At 38.5% G+C, this 25,008-nt stretch overlaps 1 protein-coding gene across 4 annotated transcripts in view; it reads right to left on the reverse strand.

Annotated features, from left to right (window-relative positions):
• Window positions 1-22,098, reverse strand: part of ZC3H14 (zinc finger CCCH-type containing 14) — a 45,437-nt gene extending 23,339 nt beyond the window's left edge. For 3 of the 4 annotated variants that reach the window (XM_077780888.1, XM_077780887.1, XM_077780886.1), the window contains exons 1-4: window positions 10,752-11,178; window positions 9,871-10,031; window positions 9,393-9,493; window positions 6,795-6,950 (exon numbers count right to left, since the gene is read on the reverse strand). In XM_077780888.1, coding sequence (XP_077637014.1) covers window positions 6,795-6,950; window positions 9,393-9,493; window positions 9,871-10,031; window positions 10,752-11,147 — 814 coding nt within the window. In that variant the 5' untranslated portion in view covers window positions 11,148-11,178. Of the gene's footprint in view, window positions 1-6,794; window positions 6,951-9,392; window positions 9,494-9,870; window positions 10,032-10,751; window positions 11,182-11,495; window positions 11,677-12,529; window positions 12,571-14,593; window positions 14,709-21,799; window positions 21,843-22,035 lie in introns of those variants that run through there. The other variant, XM_077780890.1, reaches the window with a different exon arrangement.
• Between the last annotated feature and the right edge of the window lie 2,910 nt (window positions 22,099-25,008).

Consider the following 25,008-nt stretch of genomic DNA (forward strand, 5'->3'; position numbering starts at 1 on the left):
AAAAAAAAAAAAAAAAAATTAAAATGTTTTAATAAGGAACTCAGCAAATTATCTGGGAAGACTCTAGATAGCTAGTAGGAGTGTAAGCACTTCCAGGGAAATTCCTCTATAATTTCAAGGACAAGGGCAGCTCTTTGTTTTTTGTTTTTTTTTTAATTTTATTTTAGAGAAAGACGGAATGTGTGTGCAGAGGGAAGATGGAAGACGGAGGGGGAGAGGGAGGGAGAGGGAGGAGGAGGAACTCAAGCAGGCTCCACACTCACGCAGCATGGAGCCTGACGCAGGGCTCAATCCCATGACCCTCAGATCATAACCTGAGCTGAAATCAAGAGTCAGATGCTCTACAGACTGAGCCACCCAGACGCCCCACTGTTTGCTTTATTTAAAACAAAACCCATAGCAACACTTAGCCCACACACATCTAGGTAAGCCTCTGTACTACCTTTTCTTAAACTAGGAACCAAGTGTCTACAGATATTTTTGAAAAGAGCTTGCACATAAAAAACAAAAATGGACTCTGAAGGAAACCAACAATTAGGGCGCAAAATATTAATTCTTTAAAAAGAAAAAAAATCCAGGGGCGCCTGGGTGGCTTAGTCGGTTAAGCGTCCGACTTTCGCTTAGGTCATGATCTCGCGGTTCGTGGGTTCGAGCCCCGCGTCGGGCTTTGTGCTGACTGCCAGCTCAGAGCCTGGAGCCTGTTTCAGTCTGTGACTCCCTCTCTCTCTGACCCTCCCCTGCTCACGCTGTCTCTCTCTCTCCTAGAAATTAAAAAAAAAAAAAAAAAAATCCTCTATGTTCTTCAAATAAATTTGATATTGAATCCACAAAACATAAACAGAACAAGAGCTTGTAGAAATTTTATAATATGCTTCGCTTAAAAAAAAAAAAAGAGGGATGAAGGTAATAAAGTCAATAAAACATCCCAAAGTAGCATAAGATCAAGTCAAATATGAGAAAAGAGAAAAATCAAAGCAGGAAGTTTATTCCGTACCTATCTAAAGTATCAGTTAAGTAAAAGGGTGTTTTTAGAGTTCTATGTACTCAGAAAAATTTACCTCTCCTTCTTTTTCTTAGGTTTCTTCATGATGTGGTGACAAAATGGAAGAATATACAGAGAAGACAGGGAGATCCAGACAATGCAGAGAAAACTCAGGGGAGGTGGGAGTCCTGGAATGACAGCCTTGAAGCAGACATAGTCAGCAACCAGTCAAGGGAAAGAGGACAAAAGCTCTAGGATGAAGGCACCTAATAAAAGGGGAGCCCAAAGACTTAACAGCATAAAATGACAGATTTCTAGGCCATAATAAAGGTAGGCAATGTAATAAGGGGGCTGTGGGGGAAGAACCTAAGAAAAATAAAAACTTGTCCAAGAGTGGAAAATATAAGACTCTAGGGAACCCCCTGCAAAGAGTTGTAGACAAAAAGTAAATCTGGTCCTCAAATTAAGTGATGTTTATATAGTGTCAATAACGTAAATACGGGAGTGCTTACCAGTTCTCAACTTTTAAAATCAACTTACAAAGCATAGTAGTCTTAACTAGGAAAAATAACCAAAATGTGTATTTGATCATCCTTGGCAATATAAAAGGTGTGGTGAGAAAAGATGTAGGAGTTTTAAAAGGGACATAAGTACACTCAACTTTTGGGAGTCAAAATATACTGAAATACAGTAATCTCACAAAAAATATTTAGATGTATTACTTAAAATAATAAAAGTAACCAATAAATGAACCAGAAAAGTGATTTTTACTGTATGGGCCTGAAAAGCAAGGGAAAAGTGTTAGATCCTGGATATACTGCTGCAAAAAAAAAACAAAAGATACCACCTATAGTTAGTGAATTATAGAACATATCCTAGACATGGAGAAAATTAAAGACATAAACATAAGCTTTTAAAATCGGTACCCCTCTGGGGTGCCTGGGTGGCTCAGTCGGTTAAGCATCTGACTCCGGATTTCTGCTCAGGTCATGATCACACAGTTATCACACAGTTTGTAGACTTGAGCCCTGCATCAGGCTGTGCTGACAAGTGTGGCCTGCTTGGGATCCTCTCCCTTCCCCTACCTCTGCCCCTCCCGCACTCATGCACACACTCTCTCTCAAAAATAAATAAATTAATAAATAAATAAATAAAGTGGTAGGCCTCTGAGAAGAACCAGTGTGAAGAATGAAGCAAACAATGCTGCTTCTTATGTTAAATTTTTTCAGTGCTAGTTGATTAATTTCTAATCTATCAGCAAGCATTACAAAGATTTGTTTTGTTTTTCCAAATTTTCTACGGTGAACATTTTTTTCATAGCATAAAGTATTTTATTTAAATGTTTGTATACAATATATACAAAATAGGAAAACAAAGGAAATCCATGCCTAGACACATCGTAGTGAAACTGCAGAACATCAAAGACAAAGAGATCTTGAAAGCAGCCAGAGAAAGGACAGATCACCTACAAAGGAACGACAGACAATTAGAATGACAGAGGTCCACTCAACAATAATGGAAGCCAGAAAACAATGGAATAATATTTACAAGGTGTTGAGAACAAATAACTATTGTTAATCTAGATATGGGTATCCAGTGAAATCACTACACAACAAGAAGGGGGAAAAATACATAAACACTCTTGGCAAATTTAGACAAATAGACCAATTCTTAAAGAATCTTCCAAAGAATACACTTCAAAAATATTTCAACATATTAGAAGATGATGATTCATAGAACAAAAAAATGATAAACATGCAGGTCAAATCTGAACAAACAAAGCCTAAAAAATGTGAATGGTTTAAACTTTCCAGTAACAGGCAAACTCAGATTGAGTTAAAAAACAATCTAGCTTTATAATATTTAAGAGATATATTTGCCGATAGTGTTGAAAGACAAAGACAACTGAAAACAAAGGCAGGGAAAACAAACACTAACAGAGTATAGAAAAATTAAGATAAATATGTCATCCTAATGGGCAATCTCAAGACCTTCTATCAATTACTGATAAATCAAGCAAACCAAAAACTCAGTAAGATCAAGGTTTGAATAACGTAACCATTACTCAATGGTTTATCTACTAAACACAAAATTCTCAATCCAACAATTACAGTCCTCTCTCTTCCAAAATGCACGGGAAGGTGTACAAAATCGATGCCTTCAAGTCTTAACAATTTTCAAAAACTACATATTACACAGATCACAGTGACACAATGTAATTAAGTCAAGAGTACATAATAAAAGAGAAAAAGACAAAAACAAATCCTCCATATACTGTAAATTAAAAACATTTCCAAATAACTTAGATCAAAGATAAAGATCATAACAGGAATTAAACATACTAAGGCTGATAAAACATTATAAATTTGTAGATATGCAACAAAAGTGACACTCAAGAGAAATTTACATTGTAATGTTTACCTCTGAAAAACTAGATTAAAAATATAAACGGATATATATTAAATATAAGAGTAGAAACCAATGAAACAGAAAATCAATACATAAAGAAGAATCAATAAAGCCAAAATTGTTTGAAGAGATTAACAAAGTAAACTTCTGGTGACAGACTAATCCAAAACAAAGAGAGAAACAGCAGGAATACGGTCATGTGAGCAGGCTAGTAAAACTAGAGGACAGAGATGAAAGAACACAATCAACAACTCATGCCGATACACATGTGCATATTTAGATTTTTAAAAACTTATCAGAAAGTTGTAAAGGAGTAAGCACAGTAATTAATGTGACTCTTGATGGCTGTTTGCAGAATGTCACTTTGTGCTTATAAATAAATCAACTCAGTAAGAGCAATAATAATCCTTATCAGATGTGCTTGACACCGTTTTAAATTTTTAACCTTTTACTTTAAAACAAAACAATGATACAGGGAACCACACAAAAAAACTGGAGCTTAATGAATTTTATAAGGCAAAACACCCTTACAACCACCATGCAGGTCAAGAGAAATAGAACTATGCCAGCCACCCCAAAACCCTTTCCCTGTGCTCCATCCTAATCAGCCCTCTCCAAAAGTAACCATTTAAGCCACTTATACTAATACCTAAATTTTCTTTGTGGCTTCATCACACAAGTGCGCATCTCTAGACTCTATAGCTTAACTCTGCCCCTTGCTATTTTGTCTTTTAATCTAGAATTCTCAGGCTGTTTAATCTGTATGGTGTCACAGAGACTGCTCATTGCCTGTTGCACATTCATGATCTAAGAGCCAACATATTCCTCCGGCCTCTGTACTTCTGCAAGTTGATTCCTGGATCAAATCCTCTGCCCAAGACTAAGGTAGTTTTATTCTTTCATCTGGAGGCATGAAATGGCAGTCTTTCACTTTTTTAGTAGACACTAATCACTAGTGCCTAGATTCATTAATTTACGGAGTTGGGGAAAAACCCCGCAAACTATAATTCTATCATCCTGTTTTTACTTATTAGCTGGAATAATTTTTTAAAATGCTTTCCTAGGGGTGCTGGCTGGTTCAGTCACATGTGACTCTTGATCTCGGGGTCATGAGTTCAAGCTCCACATTAGGCACAGAGTTTACTATAAAAAAAAAATGCTCTCCCCATTTACCATATAAAGAATTGCAAACATTTTCTATTTTAGGCTGTGGGGGCTTTGTGGTCTCCTGCAACTCTTCAACTCTGTGGATGTAGTACAAAAGCAACCACAGACAATACATACATGAATGGGCATGGCTTGGTTCCAATAACTCTTTACATACAAAAACAGATGCTAACTCCTATACTATTTGGTTACCCAGGGCTACCATTCTTTAAAGGAAAGACAGCATAAATGCTCATCTTCAAGACAATGGATCAGTATATTTTATTCTCCAGAAAATGACTAATTAAGGATTTACTTCAAAAATATGAAATCATGGATTTAAAAGTGTTTGATGAGCTTCGATATACTGCAATTCTTACCCTTACTGAAGCTCAAGTGTCAGTTTCAGTTGCTCTTCACAAACTGGCCCACTTGCACTTTCTAGATAGTACCTACTGGCTGTTTTGGAATTTTCCTGTTCTCAGGTCCATCACTTACTGGAATTGCAAACAATGCAGACATGGCAAACTGTACAATCCAATGCTTTTTTAAAAAATTTTTTAATGTTAATTTTGAAAGAGAGAGACAGAGCGTGAGCAGGAGAGGGGCAGAGAGAGAGGGAGACAGATTCCGAAGCAGGCTCGAGGATCTGAGCTGTCAGCACAGAGCCCAAGGCAGGAGTCAAACTCATGAACCCTGAGATCATGATCTAATCCGAAGTTAGATGCGCAATCAACCAAGCCACTCAGGCACCCCTCAAAAATTGTTTTTTAATGAAAGAGAGAATGGAGACACCAACATAGGATGAAATCATTAAAGTTTCATGAAACAAGTTTGAACCTAGAAAAATTTCAAGAACACAGTTAAGGAATGAAAAAAAATGTATGCCAAAATTAGAAAGGCATTAAGTCAGAAATAATGTGATGAGCATTCAGTTGGGTGGGGCTGTTAAATTCAGATCTCAGTAAAAGAGGGAAAGGAAACTAGGATCTTAATGACAGGAACAAAAAGGAAAAGTTGAAAAGCAGTGGAGAAGGACTGGACAGGCCCAGAGACCAGATATCAAAGCTGCATAAATGCAAAGCTGATGGCATCAATCCTGGACAATGCACAAGGTGGAAACATCAGAACACTCTCAAAAAGGAGTCACATGATGTCACACTGCATACTTTTTGTAATAGTAATTTTTTATTTTTTAAATTTTATTTATTTTGAGAAAGAGAAAGAGCAAGAAAGTGCGTGTGCACACACAAAAGTGGGAGGGACACAGAAAGAGAGAAAGACAGAGAGACAGAGAGAGAGAGAATACCCCAAACAGGCTCCACATTCAGTGCAGAGCTTGATGTGGGACTCTATCACACAACCCTGAGATCATGACCTTAGCTAAAATCAACCATGACCTTAGCTAAAATCAACAGCTGAACACCCAAATGACTGAGCCATGTAGGCACCCCCACAGGCACATTTTAAACTGGAAACTGTTTGTACTTGAGGTTGGGGTGGTGGGGTGGAGAGAAAGGAAGCAGAAAGATCAACTCAAGACTAACTGCAGTATGACAGACACAAGGGGATAATAAAGTAGGGCCACCAGGACAATAAGGCAGATCTAGCAGGTAAAAGAAGGCTAAGGGGAAATTAAAGATAGGATTTCAAGTTTAAGAGAACAAGGAGTAATAAGATTAAGAAAAAGGAAAGAGAAAACACAGGCATCTATGTACCTCTAAGTAGGAGCTTTCTTAAGACCAGCAAGATACTGGTAATAATTATTAAGGCAAAGTAACTGGATTCATGAGAATTCCCTGCCCTATTCTTTTCACTTTTAAGAACATTAAAAATTTGGGGGGCACCTGGGTGGTTCAGTTGGTTAAGTGTCCGACTTCGGCTCAGGTCATGATCTCACGGTTTGTGGGTTCAAGCCCCACGTCGGGCTCTGTGCTGACAGCCAGCTCAGAGCCTGGAGCCTGCTTCAGATTCTGTATCTCCCTCTCTCTCTGACCCTCCCCTGCTCATGCTGTCTCTCTCTCTCAGAAATAAAAACATTTAAAAAAAAAAAAAACATTAAAAATTTCTTAATAAAGACTCTTAAAAATCTGAAGAGTGTATGTACAGACTTTCCTCATGGTCCTTTGTCATTCTATTTTTGGGCCTAATGAACATTCTTCTCATAAAACTAACATTTCATAAATATCCAGTGGCAAATATTTAACATCTCATGAAAAACATGCAATAAAGAATGACATATCCTTCAAATTGTTACCTTGGCCTTTTTCTGTATTGTCTCCTTTTGTTTCCTCTTCTTTAATTGGGGGACTTATCCTGGGGGTCCTGCTTTGCCCCTGGACCATTTCTGCCAGCAATTCTTCTTGAGAAGTTCGAGTTCTGGGAGCAACTGGAAGTGTCTGTTTCTGTGAGACTTTTATACAAAAAGGAAAAAAGATGAGAAATGCAGATGCAATAATATGTCAAAACTGAACAGTGAATGTCCTATTAAACATAAATGCCTTCTCAGGTTTAGAATACATGAAAAGTTTGAAACAGTTGATAGATACCGCCTTTCTTCTTACAATATTCCAGAGAGACCAATAACAGACTTAATCTCTACATTTTAAGCCACATGCCGTAAATACACTGTCGCACATATTCATTTTTAACCAAACATACTTTATAGTTTTTTTAATATTTGTTTATTTTTGAGAGAGAGAGAGAGAGAGAGAGAGAGAGAAAACGAGTGGGGGAGGGGCAGAGACGGCGCCATAATCCAAAGCAGGTTTCCAGGCTCTCAGCTGTCAGCACAGAGCTTGATGTGGGGCTCGAACTAACAAACCATGAGATCGTGACCTGATATGAAGATGGATAGTTAACTGACTGAGCCACCCAGGAACCCCCTAACCAAACATAGTTTAGATTTTGCTTCATGATCATAAAACAATGCCTAATTGTAATCTACATAACAGAAGTCAAGAACAAAAACTTCAATGCTATTTCTCAAAAAACAAAGGGAATCTCTCATAAATATAAAAACAGGAAATTTCAAAGTCACAAAGAGAAAAATTCTCTACAATTCTCAACACTCAATAGTGTAGACAGACAAAAAGAGGGAATGTAAAAAGATTAGGTCTAGTGTTGGCCTTTGTCCAATAACCCTGATCTTATATGGCAAAACCTATTTTATGTTTAAGGTTAAATCAGAAAATGAGAAGCAGGGGTGCCTGGGTACCACAGTCAGTTAAGCATCTGACTTCAGCTCAGATCATCATCTCTTGGTTTGTGGGCTCAAGCCCTGCATCGGGCTCTGTGCTAGCAGCTCAGAGCCTGGAGCCTGCTTCGGATTCTGTGTATCCCTATCTCTCAAAAATAAACAGTAAAAAAACAAAATAAAAATTAAAAAAGAATATTAAATGAGAAGAGAACAGATGCCTATATTGTTTAAAAGTTGCTAACTTACAATTTCCTTCACTTTAGGAAAAGGTCACAAAGAGATGCAAAGGAGAATGAAAAAGCAGAAAAATGCTAAAGTACAGTCACCAAATCCATAGCAAAAAAAAAAAATTTCTTAGGGGCACCTGGCTGGCTCAAAGCATCCGACTCGTGATTTTGGCTTAGATCATGATCTCACAGTTCAAGTTGGAGCCCTGTGTCAAGGGCTCCGTACCTTCAGTGCAGAGCTTGCTTGAGATTCTCTCCCTCTCTCTCCTTCCCCACCTCCCTCCACATATGCTCTCAAAATTAAGAAATAAACTTTAAAAAAAATTTTCAGAGTGAATAATCATCAGTCTGTTAACAGAAAGTTTTGGGGCTCATGGGTGGCTCAGTCGGTTAAGGATCTGACTCTCAATTTAGACTCAGGTTGATCTCACGGTTCATGGGTTAGAACCCCACTGTCTGTGCAGAGCCTACTTGGGATTCTCTCTCCCTCTCCTTGCCCTTCCCCAACTCACTCTCTCTCAAAAATAAACAAACATTAAAAAAAGAAAAACTTACACAATGGCTATAGCACATGGGGCAAAGTACAGAATTTAATGGCAATATGACACCTATCATTTGGTTTGCATTTCAGAATAAGCTTTTTATAAAGTCAGATTACAGCTGACTCATCTTGTTTTAAACACATGCAAAACCTTTACCTTCTCTCATAAAATAATTTGGAATTTCCACTAGGACTGGGGCAGGAACTTCACAAATGAATCAATTCTCTGCCTTATATTCCATTAATAGGTTCTACTGAAAGGAAACGTGCTCATACACTAGCCATATCTTTCTACCTCTGGCCTCTTCATACCCGATTCTGCTCCTTTTTATACATCATAAATTCCTATCAAATGTTGACTCCAGGGGCGCCTGGGTAGCTTAGTCCGTTAAGTGTCCGACTTTCGCTTAGGTCATGATCTCGCGGTTCGTGGGTTCGAGCCCTGCGTCGGGCTCTGCGCTGACTGCCAGCTCAGAGCCTGGAGCCTGTTTCAGAGTCTGTCACTCCCTCTCTCTCTGACCCTTCCCTGCTCACGCTGTCTCTCTTAGAAATAAATAAATTTAAAAAAAAATGTTGACTCCAATGCCAGGAATATTAAAGTCTCATCTTTACCAAAATGCCCTTTAAATTATTCTGTATTTCATACACACTAGAAAGAGGAAATAAAAGGCATTACACAAGGCTCTAAGAACTAAATTTCATAGATAGCTGGAAGTTCCTCAAACTGATCAAATCTCTTTTTACAATCATTCTTCCCTGAACCTCCTCTTGGTCTTGACATCTGGCAAGTGTCTTTATATTACACCACAACTTGGGGAGCAATCAATTCTAGTTTCCTCAAAAGGTATACAAAACTAATTGAACAGAAACGTAATACATTTAAATTACCTGTAGAATAGTTAGTTGTTTTTGTTACAGATTCTTGAGCTTCAGATATAGCCTTCAAAATCAGATTCTTGTTAGCTTGTTTAGAAGGTGGAAGTGAAGGTCTAAAAGTTAAAAGCATTTGGATTAAATTTTAGCTTTTCGCTCTTCGCATGCTAGCCATCCATTAGGCCTTTACTACAGCCTTTTCTTAGCTTTGAAACAGACTAGCAATAGTTTTTAGGAAATGCCAACTAGACTGGAACCTTTTAACTTTTTAAATAATGAATCTGGATCACCCCCTCCTCCCCACTATATTACAGTTTTTAGTATTCTTTTCAATCTTCTCCAATTTTAAGCAATTTCTCTTTGATTTATCTGTTCCTCAAAAACCAATGGAAAAATCTTATGTTATTAAATTTTTATTCTCATGATCTCTTCAAGAAACCCAGAAGCTCCAACAGGCAATTAAAGATTAGTTTACAGACAATGTTCAGGGTACCTCCTTTCAGGCTTTGCTGGCACTGACACACTGCTGGAGATGCTTCCTGTACAAGACCCACAAACATCATCTTCCTCCTCCTCTTCTCCATCATGATTGAATTTTTTTACTTTAACAACTGAACTTACCACAGGCAACTTTCTCTTCCGAAAGTTTTCTTCCTGCAATCAGATAAATTTACGCTTACCTAGTCTCAGAAAATAACAAAGATCTACCACAGTACTTTTTTTCTTTTCAAGAAAAAGTCAATCGTATTTAAAATTCATACGCTATTTCCTGGTTGCTTACAAAAATATAACTATCCCTAGTAGCCAATCCTTAGCTAAAACAAAAACTAGTGCTTTACAATCATTTATAAACAGCAGCATGTAACACTGTTGAAGAAACTAAGAAAATGAAATTACTTGATTGTTTACTAGTAATTGCTGTGGAAAATCTAATAAAACTGACCTAAAATTCTACCAGTATTATAAGGTAAGGTTAAAGGTATCTCAAATTGGAAAAACAAAACGTAACAGAACAAAACAAAAAAACAACAAAAAAGGTATCTCAAATGTTGGCATCCCAGGAAAATAAACAAGATATAAAATATCCATAGAAACCAGTCACGGAGAAGAAAATCTGGTGTAGTACATTCAGTAGCATAAATATCGGTTCTAGGTAAACTTGCAATACGTGTTTAGCTACTCCACTCATATTTAGTATTAAGAACCACTAATTTTCAGCCTAAAAAGCCAGAATTTAGAAGTATATACAGGGGCGCCTGGCTGACTCAGCTGTTGGTAGAACATGTGACTCAATCTCAGGGTCGCTGAGTTTGAGCCCCACGTTGGGATGTTTGTTGGGTGCGTGGCCTGCAAAAAATTAAAATATATACAAACCTCAATACTCATTTTTTCTGAGTTGTTTCTGAAGAAGGGACTGTAAGTCTCTTCTAAGCTGTTAAGCACTTCCGGTTCACACAAACGTCCTGTTTCATACACCCGGCTGTTCTGTAGATCAGGTTGCTTGGCAGCATGAATACTGTTTTGTTGCTGCTGAAATTGCAACCTGTTTAAATGAGCACCACTATCTGCATTTCGACTTGCAGGTGGTCGATAAATTTCAATAGAAGGGCGAGAAGAACCATATGTAAGTGTCACCGTCGGTTTTTTCTGAGATAAGGGATTCTCCTGCACAAAATTGAGGTCTTCATCAATGAGATCATCTGGTTCTGGCTTAATATCAATCACATCTTCAGAGGGTGCTGGCTCCCTCAGAGGCTTCACAGTTGACATTAATCGGGTTGCAGCTCCATCATCATAAGTCTGTCTATTTTTTTAAAAAACAAAGAATTATAATCAACTTAGAGCAGTATCTTTAAATCTCCAAATACTTAAATTTTAATGAAACAATGTAGATACTCCCTTTAAGGTTCCATTAAAAACTACTCTAGAGGGGCGCCTGGGTGGCTTAGTCGGTTAGGTGTCCGACTTTCGCTTAGGTCATGATCTNAAAAAATTGTTCATGACCATCTCAGTATTTCCAAAAATTTCTGAAAACAGAAATTTAAAGATATAAAAACCAATGTAAATGTCACATACACATACCCATCTACCCACAGCAGGTCCTCAGAGGACTCTTACCTAACNTCCTGTGAACTAGCAGAAACCCTGGAATCTCTCTTCTCAGGTCTTGTGCTAGCAAGCGCAAGCGGTGGCACTGCAGCTTCGTGCCTTCTCTCATCTCCCCGACCGAAACCACTCTTGTTTGAAGACACGTTATTATCAAAGATGTTGGTATCAGAAGACTTTAGACTGGAAGGATCTGGAAAGAAAAACACATAGTCCTTTTAAGCTATTATTTATTACTCTGAAACTTCCCCGTCTTCATCACCAATTTAAATGCAACACGTGTTGTTCCAGTATTGGCTGAATAGCTGAATGCTATTCCATACATAGTAACATTATAATTATTTCAATTTGCTATTACTAAACTTACAGTTTTCGATTACAAAATATTAAAATATCCTTGAAGCTAAGTCATTGCACACATCTACAATGATTTCCTTAGGGTAAACTGCATAGTTTCCCTTCCTTTGTTTATGTAATGTTACTTATTTTTGAGGAGAGACAAACACACTCCCCATCCTGCTGTCAGCACAGAGCCTGCCACGGGGCTCAAACTCACAAACCATGAGATCATGACCCAAGCCAAAATCAAGAGTGGGACATTTAACCAACTAAGCCACCCAGGCGCCCTCTTTTCCACTGTTTAAATTATCTTTAAGGGGCGCCTGGGTGGCTCAGTCAGTTAAGTGTCTGACTTCGGCTCAGGTCATGATCTCACGGTTTGTGGGTTCGAGCCCCGCATCAGGCTCTGTGCTGACTGCCAGCTCAGAGCCTGGAGCCTGCTTCAGATTCTGTGTCTCCCTCTCTCTCTGACCCTCCCCTGTTCTCTCTCTCTCTCTCAGAAATAAATAAAACATTAAAAAAAACTTTTTAAGTAAATTATCTTTAAATATGTTAAATTTATTGCTCTTGAATTCATAAGTCATAGGCTTCCTAAGAAAGTTCGAGTGAACTACTGTTTTCAAATTTATGGAATTTTTCCCAAAGTAGTATATATAGCTTTAGAAAGAAAATGCTATGGTAAAGCCCAGAATTTTAATGAATCTTACCAGTTGTAACAGAGCGCAGTTTATCTAATACACCATGAAGCCTGAAATAAAAAAAATATCAAACTTCCTTTAATCAAGAAAAATTTTATCTTGTCACTTGAAATTTGATCACATTATAGAATCTATCTTCAGATATAATGGTACTAAATGATACTTAATAGATAAACAAGACTAAAATTAAAGACTCAACGTAGCTTGGGCTCAAAGAAGATACAACATCACAAATATATAGTACAGCTCATTATTATAATCATTTAAGCAGTTTGTTGTATCTATTTATATGGTTTCTGGAACAACTTAATTCTGAGAGGCAAAAAAACTTAAAAATAACCTTAAAGTATATCATTTCACTGTAACTATTATTTACAAAACTAGTGCTATAAACAAGTATAGACTACAATCTTGCTTATTATATAACCTGTTTTAATAGTTACATACAAGGCAAATTTGCCTTATAAATCCTTTCAGCAGGCTTTGTGAAAATACCAGAAATATCTCATTAATAATGTTTCACCCAGAAACCAGTCACACGCTACTGTCCCCTTGGACACAATTATTGCAGAACAGTCCATTTCAGGCTGGTGAATTAACACTTAAGAAAATAAAGTGCAAAAACAGCGACACCATAACTTGCATCAGTACATTAAAGAACTGAATTTATGGCAAGATGAGAAAGCTGAATTAATTTGATTTTAAATTCAAATCCACTTAGTCCTTTATATAAGAAATTTGTCTCAAGCATTCCATCAGGTTAACTAAGAAGGACCTACTAGGTCAATCTCCCATATTATACTAGCGGGGCTCAAACCCAAAGTGATACCAAGGTTGAACCAAAAGTCAAGTCATAAAACATGTATATAAAATAAAATACCTGGATTGTATATTAAAAATTTAAAAAAGTACTCATGAATGATAATTTCCTCAGTCAAAAGTTCCAGTCTCTTTTTTTTTTTTTTTAAATTCTTGGGACTAAGTGTAACAAGTGGGTTAGGTCACCCACACTGCGGTAGTAGATGTTCCAAAACATTTGAGGATCAACTACTGTACTGAATGTTCTTCAAAACTGTGTAATATAAACACAGAGAATTCTGTTTCCAATTTCAAGAAAACTTCACAAGACTGAAAAAGCATATAGTAGCCCAATGGGGTAAAAACACCTTCAAGATACACTGGTTTAAAGGCAAGAAGAAGTTAACCAGTTTCATATCCCTCTTTAGCACCTATTAACCTCTCCCAGTCTCCTGCTGTGCAAAGTAAGCAGGCTACTCTGCTTGTTCAACTTTTGCTCCATTATCAACCTGTTCTGTAATTGGTGGTTCCCAGAGTGAGGGTGCTTTTGGAGTACTTCCTGATCTATTCTCAGCTACATCATTACCTGCCCCACCCTCACTCTACCTCAAACATGGTACCAGAACCTGGCTTGCCTTCTTAAATGAATCTTATGCTTTTTGTCCATATTATCAACTAAAAGGCTTATGCTAGTTTGAAAAAGGATATGGAAAATTATAACATGAATTTACATTTGAACATAAAATTGTCTTTTTATAATTCCAAACTTCAGAAGGTTCCAAACTTTTAAAAATGATTTGAAATTTTGTCCAAAATCTTTGCCCGCTAAAGGTTAACTCATTAGAGAAAGTAATTTAGGAAGTCAACTCAGCACCCCAAATATATGTAACTGGTTTCGGCTCAGGGAAAAGAATAAGAGATGCAAAGGTTTACAAAAGAAACAATAACTACAGTTAACACAGACTAAGAACTTGCAATGGGCCAGGCACAGCCCAGGCACAGGTATAAATACATTACGTGCATTATTTCGTTTAATCCTTACAACAGTCCTATGAAGGGGATTTATTAATCCCATTGTACAAATGGAAAAACCAAGGCAAGAAGCAGATCCGGGGTTTAATCTCAGCAGTCTGGCTCCAGAGACTGTGCTCTCAGGGCTCACTACCTGCCTCTCCACAGAATCTGCCTCTGCTGTCAAGAACCTCTTCTCAGACAGAATACCTACTCTGACTTGTGCCGAACTTTGGTCTAAGGGGTAAAAATTCAGAAACATACCATACGGTGAATCGAATTGTGTTGTTCCCTAGAAACAGGGACAGGTCCTCTGTCATTTGGTCCTGACTTTTCTTGTTGGCCACCATCACCATAATGTAATCAGGAAGTTCTTCATCTAGTTAAAAGGAAAAGTATATAAAAACCTTTTTATGTTTTCCTCAGTATGGTCTTCTAAAAAGTTAGTGTACTTGAAAATATATATAGCTCTAAGAATTAACATCTCAGCTCTACTAGAATTATGTTGGACAAGAAAGTATACCTTTCTTTTCTTCTTCATTACACAGGTGTTTCAATTATTAGTAAGGATGGGAATTAGGAATAAAAAATCTTTATAAAACTAGATATTCTGAATTACAGTATCAAACTTGAGAGTATACTCATTTCCTTTTTATCTTAATTAATGCTCATCAATCTCAGCAATGCTTCCAAAAAGCAAATGGACATTCCTCAAGAATAATAACTGAGTTTTGTATGTTTTTGTTTTTTTTATGCTTCAAAATGATACTCCTTTCTCAAGAGAACATCTTTATCCTCAGTAAAGGCAGATTTCTATTATCTCAGGGTTAATAAACTTGTAGCAACATCAAATTAACTTAAAACCACCCGAAAACACTACGTTGTTTAAAATTTTTAATTTTAAATTTAAATAATTTCAACTTCACTGTTTTATCCTCATACCCTCCTACACAATGATCATGAAGGTAAGGTCTAGGATCAAAAAGAAAAAACCACCACAGGAAGCAGATAAGGAAGCAAAAGCCATTTATCGGGGATTCTAATCCCGATCAAAAAAAGTCCTTCAGATTTAATATCTAAAATATTCCTATTTTTAAGTAAGCAGAAAGGCTCATTTCAAAAATACTCTTAGGCCAAAAACAAAAACAAAAAAACTCCATTCATTTGTTTCAAGGAGAAATATCAAAAACCAAGTTCAAGAAAAGCACAAAAAACTCAGAAATTATGGAAACAGAAATCTAAATTTTTTTTACTGCTCTAGTAGCATGAAGATACAACGGACTTATTCACTTTATGTTAACAGACATTTAAATCTCCTGCAATTTTATACTAACAAAAAAAATGTTGCAAAGAAATTTTAGGAAACTAGGTGGCAACCCTGTCTGAACATTACAATTATTAGGAGTCAAGTGAAAATCCAGAGGCTATGCACTATACAAGCTATCCTATCATGACAGACCTAGAAAAAGTAGTATTTATAAGGTGTACTGAAGTAAAGATAGTCATAGTCAAAATAAATTAGCCACTTCTGCCTCACCAAACACACTCAGACACCTCAAGTGCTACAAAAAATCAAATCTCAACAGAATTAAAACCTTTCCTAATTTCCAGTATAATAACATGCAGGTAACACTAGCTAAGCAGCTGCTATAGAGAGATTCTCAAATTTAATTTCACATTAGAATCTGCTGGGGAGCTTTAAAAAATCTGCTTATGTCCAAGCTCCCCCTCAATAAATTACAATACTGGACAGTAGGATCAAGACATCAGGGTTTTTATTTTATTGAAGCCTGATTAACATGTTATATTAGTTTCAGGTGTACAACATACTAATTTGGCAATTCTTTAAGTTATCCAATGCTCACCATGCTGAGTGTAGTTGCCATCTGTCACCATACAATGTTATTACAATGCTGACTATACTCCCTACGTTGTTACTTCTCATCTATGTGACTTATGTTAGAACTAGAAATTTGTACCTGTTAATCCCCTTAATCTGGTTCACTCATTCCTCACCTACCTCCCCTCTAGCAACCACCAATTTGTTCTCTCTATCTAAGAGTCTGAGTTGTATGTTTTTAGTTTTTTATATTTCTACACTCAATGTGGGGTTCATACTCAAAACCCTGAGATCAAGAATTGCATGCTCTACTGACTGAGGCAGCCAGGCACCCCTGCTTTATTTTTTAGATTCCACATATAAGCTAAATCATATAGTAATTGTCTTTCTCTCTGTGATTTTATTTCACTTAGCATTAATATCCTCTAAGTTCATCCACATTGTAAATGGCAAGATCTCGTTCTTTTTTTATGGCTGAGTAATGTCCCATTATAAATATATACACACATGTGTATATTTATACATATCACACCTTTATCCATCATCTATCAATGGGCACTTGGACTGCTTCCATATCTTGGCTATTGTAAATAATGCTGCAGTATAACATACAGTTGTACGTATCTTTTCATATTAGTGGTTTTGTTTTCTTTGGGTAAAAACCCAATAGTGGAATTACTAGATCATATGATATTTCTAATTTTTGGAGGAACCTCCACACTGTTTTCCATAGTGGCTGCACCAAATTGTATTTCCACCAACAGTGCATGAGGGTTCCTTTTTCTCTGTACCCTTGCCAAGCTTGTCTCTTTGATTCTAGACATTTTGACGGGTATAAGGTGATATCTATGGTTGATTTGCATTTCCCTGATTAAAGATGCTAAGCATCTTTCCATGTGTCTGCTAGTTATCTGCAGATCTTTGGAAAAATGTCTATTCAGGTCCTCTGTTCACTTTTACTTTTTCAAGTGTATTTATTTTGACAGAGAAAGCACACAAAAAGGGAAGGAGCAGAGAGAAAGGAAGAGAGAATCCTAAGCAGGCTCCGCGCTGTCAGCAGAGCCCAATGCCAGGCTCAAACTCATGAACCACGGAGATCATGACCTGAGCCAAAACCAAGGAAGAGTCAGATACTCAACCGACTGAGCAACCCAGGTGCCTCCTTCTGTCCATTTTTAAAATGGATTTGGTGTTTGAGGGGTTTTTTTTTTTTTTTGGAGTGTTGAGTTTGAAGGTTTTGTTTTTTTGGTTTTTTTTTTTTTTACATATTTTGCATATGAACCCCTTATCAGATATTATCATTTGCAGATATCTTCTCCCATTCAGTAGGTTGCCGTTTTCTTTTGTTGGAGAAATCTGAATATTTAATGAAATTATGCAATACGATGTGAGGAAATACAAGTGAGAACAAAAAAGCTAGTCATTTATTTTCTTTGTAGAGTATCAAAAACTTCCTATGGTTTTCTGTAAATTGCAGTAAATAAGGCTGATAGCATATTTACACAAAATGTACCTACCTACAATAAACTACCACTGGTAACCCAGGGAAGGTCAACAAAAAAGTCAGAATGCTTTGCCAGCCTTCACATATTTTCTCCATCATGTCAATGGTGAAAATGTGCTTTCCTGTCACTATTAGTTTGCATCTTCTAAAATTCTTTGCAAGATCAGTTGTTGCTTCAGAACAGGGTCAAAGCAAGGAAGAGGGAGATACAAAGAAGGCCAAGGTAACTTTTGGAAGTGGTGAATATGTTCATTAGTCTGATTATCGTGTATATTTGTCAAAACATACCAAGATGTACACTTTAAATATGCATAGTTTAACATATAACCAATTACGTTCAACAAAGTCATTAGAAATTCATACAGTTTTCTCAGGTTACAAAACAAGAAATAAGAATCTAATGAAAAATTAATGTGTTCGTGATATATTTTTACAGAATTCTGATTTCTCAAATTTATTTGAAGTCTATACACTGGAGAAAAAAGTGAGAGTTTTGAAAGTTTATGCTCAGCCTTCTACGATGTGAATAAAATCATCAACTATATTTAAAAAAAATTTTAAGTAAAAAATAAAGAAAATAACACGTGAATGAAAGACTTTTGAATTATAATGGACATTCCACTAACTTGCTCCATTTTAAACACAAATGAGAAGTTATCACTCTTAACAAAGATTTGTTCACTTTTGTATCCCACCCAATACATTAAAAACAGATATTCAAATATTTATTAAAGGACAGTTTCTATAACCTTAAAGGTTTCTAGGAGTCTTTCTTATACAAAAAAAAGAAATTGGAAAGTCACCTTTTCCAGAAGAACAATGATGCACAAACATACAATCAGGTAGTTAATTGTAACCTAAATAATGTATACTTCTATTTCAAACAGTCTAATGGTAACCCTTTACTAATTAATTGACATTTCTATATTTAAAAAATCACACTCTGCTAGGCCATTAGGAAATAACAAATATTAAGTCTCTGCCCTCAAGAAACTTCCAGTCAAGAAGCAGACACAAACAGGGGCACCTGGGTGGCTCAGTTGGTTGAGTGTCTGACTCATGATTCCAGGGTCATGGGATCCAGCCCCATGTCAGGCTCCACATGAAGCGGGCTTAAGATTCCATTCCCCCACCCCATCTGTCCCACTACCTCACTCGTACTCTCTCTCTAAAAATAAAAAAAGCAACAGACACAAATTAAGAAGCTAAAATGTTAATCACTGGGACGGATTTCAGTGGAGTTCTAATCTTGTTTTATTTTTTTGACTGACCAAGAGACAATGCAAGCACAAAAACAAGTGGGGGAGGGGCAGAGAGAGGAGGAGACAGAATCTGTAGTAGGCTCCAGGCTCAGAGCTGTCAGCACAGAGCCTGATGACAGGCTCAAACTCATGGACAGCCAGATCATGACCTGAGCCAAAGTTGGATGCTTAACCAACTGAGCCACCCAGGCACCCCTACAAGTGGTACTTTGTTAAAGGTTAGCAGCAATAAGGAATCTAAAACTCTATCAATGACCTTTTCATAACTGTTACATAAAAATCCCTTGATCCATCCTCTACTTCTATTTTTTTAGAAGTTTAATTTTGAGAGAGTGGGGGGAAGGGCAGAGAGAGACAGAATCCAAAGCAAGCTGAGAGCTGTCAGTGAAGAGCCCTGGAATCGAGGCTCAAACTCATGAACCTTGAGATCATGACCTAAGTCAAAGTCAGAAGCCCAAATGATTGAGCCACCCAGGTGCCCCCATCCTGCACATTTAATGTTATCTTTTTCCCCCTGTATAATTCTGTAACATCATGCATTGGTCATTTGAAAAAACACTGGCTCAGGGGGCCTAGATGTCTCAGTCGGTTAAGTGTCCACCTTCAGCTCAGGTCATGATCTCGCAGTTCATGAGTTTGAGCCTCACACTGGACTCTCTGCTGACCGCTCAAGGCCTGGAGCCTCCTTCAGATTCTGTGTCTCCCTCTCTCTCTGACCCTCCCCTGATCACACTCTCTCTCTCAAAAATAAATAAATACTAAAAATATGTTTATAAAAAGAAAAAAAATACTGGCTTACCGAGCTATAAAAGAGTCATCTGTTAATATCTTCAGAAATTCTTCATCTTAAATGTTTGAGAGTGAGTACACACAAGGGCAGGGGAAAAGCGGGGAGGGGAGGAGAGGGAGGGGAAGGGGGGGAGGGAGAGAGAGAATCCAAGCAGGAAGAGTGCCACCCAGGTGCTCCAGAAATTCTTTTAAGTATTGGGAAACTTTCAAGTTCACAAAAGCAGACACAAATTTTTCAGAATTCTAATTCTCATTTGAAAGCTCAACGTTTGTCACTGGCGACAAAGCTTATCATTTTCCTTTGTCTCTTTTAAGAAAATGTCTGCCAAACACCCAAGTGTATATATCTAGCTTGTCATAATATAAAAATAATGTTCCATGGGGTGCCTGGGTGGCTCAGTTGGTAAAGCATCTAACTCTTCATTTTGGGTCAGGCCATCATCTCACTTTTGGAGCCCCTGCTTAGGATTCTCTCTCCTTTCTCTGCTTCCCCCCCCTCCCCACCCCTGTATGCAATGTGCTCTCTCAAAAATAAACAAACATGGGGGAAAAAAATGTTCCATAAAAAGGTGGTTAAGTTTAGTTCTCAACTCAATCACACAAATCCTTTCCATTTAGACAATCCATCCCGCTTTAACTTACAGCACAAGTAGTTTGAGTAATTCATATTTTCTTAGACCACACATTAAAAAGATGTAGTCAAGGGGCAAGGTTTATAAAAGATTTTTACTGCTTCCCAAATTATCAATGTACACATATTTTAAGCAGGCAGCACCCAGCGCAGAGCCCAAAGCGGGCCTCAACCTTGTGACTCTTCGATCAAGGCTAAACAGAGATCAAAAGTAGGGCACTTAAAACGATTGAGCAATCCAGGCACCCCCTCCCCCTTAATTATATTCTTAAATGAAACTGGCTTTAAAAAAGAAAAAAAAAATCCCGAGGCACCTGGGTGGCTCAGTCAGTTAGGCGGCTGACTTCGGCTCAGGTCATGATCTCACGGTTCGTGGGTTCGAACCCTGTGTCCGGCTCTGCTGACAGCTAGCTCAGAGCCTGGAGCCTGTTTCCAATTCTGTGTCTCCCTCTCTCTCTGACCCTCCCCTGCTCACGCTGTCTCTCTCTAATAAATAAAACATTAAAAAAAATTTTTTTAAATAAAAAAAATTCCAAGTGGAAGGGTATGAATATGACTGGTCATAGAGTTTGGTACAAGATCTTAACTCAGGCTAAGGTACCAGCAGTTTAACTGACCATCTGCCCCATCCAAATGTCTGCAGCGAAAACGACAAGCACCCTGTCACTATTACTACGAAAACGGTTTTGACTTCAGAGATCCTTGGCATGTCTCACACCTTAAGAACCACTGCTGTAATGCTAGCTATTACTTTTACCGGAGGCTAAGCTTTGGAGCCAAGAGGCCTAGATCTGAACCCATAAAGCACTGCTCAAGTAGGCACTCAAAACCTCAGTTTCCTTGTTTGTACAAGGAGGGTTATTCCCACTTACCTCAGTGTTCTCTTGGGTATTACCATGACCTAAGGCGTAGACAACGGTTACACACACTGCCTGACCCAGAGTAAACACTCAAATTATAAATCACGAAAGAATAAAGAAAAAAGAACGCATTACTGTATGCGGTTGGAGAAGGGACAGTAAAAACAAAGAGATCTGAAAATAAAACTCACTGAACCAAGACAGAGGCAAAGCTCAGAAAACATTCATATGCAAAATAATAGTTCTGAAACAAGAAGATCAAAAGGTAAGGAAAATAAGAAAAACAAAGTAAGAGATCAATATTATGGAAAATATGACACATCTTCCATAGAGAGAAAGCTATAAACAATTTTAAAATCGCCATGGGGCGTTTTGGAGAATAAAAACAAACCAAAAAAACCCAAGGTTGCATATAAAGCCCTTAAGAAAAGACTAAATAAAAGAACCAACCAGGGAGTACCGGATTTGAATGTAAAACGAGATCTCTCCAAAGTCAAAAGGTACGGTGGGGGAAAAATGCATCCACTAAAATTCAATTAGCAGCAAACTGTAAATTCTACTAGGCCAACAACAAAAAAACTTACCAACATAAGCTCCTAATTCTTGCAATTTCCCCTTAATGGCACTCTGATGGAGAGGAAAAAGACAAACGTGCGGGTGAAAAAGGAGGAAAACCCGCGGGCCCCATAACGCAGAGGCAACTCGGCGACTGCGCGCNCTAGGCCGCGGCGTTCAGGCCGGGCCCCGAAGTCTCCGTTACTCCTGACAACCCCTGCCCTCTGAGGCCCGGCTTCCCGTCCCCGCCCGACACGGGCCTCACCCGGATCTTGCGGCTAATCTCGGTGCCGATCTCCATGGCTCCACGGCGGGCGGCGGGCTCCGCANGGAGAGCAGCCGCGTGAAGAAGTCCGAGCCTCTCTCCGCCCCTCTCCGTACCTGGAGAACGCTCCCTTTTCCTTGGCCCCGTTTACTCATTTTACCCTCTTTTGGAAAATAAGGATGAATTAAATGCACAGCGGAAAGATCCCCGGCTTTGGGATGATATCTGAGCTAGAACCCAGCATTCACTCGCTTTTAGTGTGAGATTGGTCTAGACAATTTAAACGTTTGAGTGCTTAGTTTTACTACCTGTGAAATAGACTGTCTCCTAGCCGTTGCATTATAATTACACTCGGAGGCAAAGGAATGTCCACCGCAACAGAACCAATCAATCACAGTCCTTTCTAAAGACTCCACGACCACTGGCTCCCTTGGGTCTGGTTCTGCTTTCCTTCTCCCGGGGCCCATCAGTGGCTCTTATTCAAGGTCTATCCTCACCTTCTGCTCCTTTCTGAAGCCCCTCCCTTAGAAAACTAGTTTATTATCAGGATTTCAATTGTCACCCTTATGCTGAGAATAACAAATTTTCTGTCAGCCCCGAGTTCTCCTCTAAACCCTACTCCCAAATTCCAGATCGTTTTAGCTATTTGTATTTCCCCTAAAATGAGCGCATAAAAACCGATGTCTTTCTTAACCTTCCCATCTCCCACGCAGATTGGTTTCTATTCCTGATGGCCCTGTTTCTATCAATACCAGCTTCATTCCCTGTCCATGATCACAAAATCTTGGAATTAGAGGTGGCACAAAGCAAGGTCTCCCTTCTCCCCTGTATCCACTAAATCTGGAAGTGGTCCCTATGAGTTACCCACTGCTGAGTAACAAATGACCACACTAAATTTAGCAGCTTAAAACACACTTGTTTATCATTCCATGGTTTCCATGAGTCAGGAAACTGAGCACAGCTTAACTGAGTCCTCTGGTCAGGCTCTCACAGGGCTGGAGGTGAGGGGTCAGTCACGCTGTGTTCTCATCTGGAGGCTTGACTTTTCTAAGTTTTTTTAATGTATTTGAGAGAGAGGCAGCATGAGTCAGGGAGGGACAGAGAGAGGGGGGAGAGAGAGAGAGAGAGAGAGAGAGAGAGAATCTGAAGCAAGCTCTGCATTGCCAGCCCAGAGCCCGGTCTGGGGCTCAAACCCATAAAACCATGGGATCACAACCTGAGCAGAAACTGAGAGTGGGACACTTAACCAACCGAGCCACTCATGTGCTCCGAGGAAAACTCCACTTTTAAACTCATTGGTGTTGGAGTGCCTGGCTCAGTCGGTTAAGCATCCGACTTCTGCTCAGGTCATGATCTCACAGTTCGTGGGTTCAAGCCCCACGTCAGGCTCTGTGCTGACAGCTAGCTCAGAGCCTGGAGCCTGCTTCTGATTCTCTCTCTCTCTCTCTCTCTCTCTCTCTGACCCTCCCCTGCTCATGCTGCCCGCCCCCAGAAATAAATAAAACATTTAAAAAAAATTTTTTTTAATTTAAGCTCATTGGTGTTGTTAGCAGAACTAATTCCCTTGCCAACTTTATAAGTGAGAGCCCCCGCTTTTTCCTAGCTGTTGTCTTGAGGCCACACTCGGGCCTTAGAGGTTGCCCACAGTTCCTCGCCGTGTGCTTCTTCAGTCTGGCTACTTAAGTCCTCCAAGACAGTCTCTCAGCTCAGGGAAGGCCCAACTCCTCTTCTAAGGGCTTTCACTTAATTTAGTGACTTAGGGTCACCCAAGGCCTGACCCCAAATCATGTGATTTAGGGCCCAATTACATCTGCAAAATCCCTAATTTTTTATTTGATTTATTTTTTGCCATATTCATGAACTAAAAGCAAGTCACAGGTGCTACCCACACTCAAGGGGAAGGAATATACAAGGTGTGAACAGCAGGGGCGGGAATCGTGGGGCCATCTAGGATCTGTCTGCCACATGGCCCTTTATCTGACGTAATTTTTTTCTTCTGAATTTCTATAGCATCTATGTGGGACCTACTAGTATGACACTTAATATGCTCTCTGTAATATTAATTGTGTGTGTGTGTATGTGCACGCGCATCCTCTCTAACAAAATTGCAGACTCTCTTAGTTCTGCATCTCTCCCGGTTTTCTTTCAGGATGCTAGACACATAGGAGGCAAATATTTATAGGATATTTGTAGGGCATTTTGTAGGCTATCAAATATTTGTAGGCTAAAATAAATTAACTACCTAAATTAACAAAAGCATTCCTCATGGATTAATCCAATTATCGTGCACTCATCCAACATTGATGAGAAGCAGCGAAGCAGAGTGACTGAGAACAGGAACACCAGAGCCAGACTGTCTGGGTTTGAATCCTAACTCTGCTACTCCCTCCCTGACCTTAGGCAAGTTGCTTATCCTCTCTGTGCCTCAGTTTCCTCATCTGTGACATAAGTATGGTAGCAGTTCCTCCTTCATAGGGTCATGAGGGTAAAATAAGTTAATTTTTGGGAAGCATTTTGAAACACGCTTGGCTCACAGCAGCACTGTGTTGATTAAAAATTAAATGCCTTCCCAGAGCCAGACACCGTGCTGGAAACCAGAGCACAGACATGATCAAAACTGCGTCCCTGCTTTCGTGACACTCACAATGCAAAGGGTAGTACATTATCTCTATTTCTTTACCCATCATTTCAAAACTAAGGATGAAAACACAGGATTTTGTATCCATTACTGATGACAAAATCCATAGTCAATATTTAGATAATACTGAAAGAACGTTTTACAAAGAATAGAGAATGTTTTTACATTACATTAAAATGTATTTAGAATAGGGAAAATTTTTATTAAAATGTACTCAAGAGATGCCTGGGTGACTCAATTGGTTAAGTATCCAACTCTTGATTTCAGTTCAGGTCATGATCCCAGTTGTGGGATGGAGCCTCAAATCAGGCTCAGCATTGATAGTGTGGAGCCTG

The sequence above is a fragment of the Crocuta crocuta genome, unplaced genomic scaffold, assembly GCF_008692635.1.
Source record: "Crocuta crocuta isolate KB4526 unplaced genomic scaffold, BGI_CrCroc_1.0 scaffold299, whole genome shotgun sequence".
NCBI classification, from domain to species: Eukaryota; Metazoa; Chordata; class Mammalia; order Carnivora; family Hyaenidae; genus Crocuta; species Crocuta crocuta.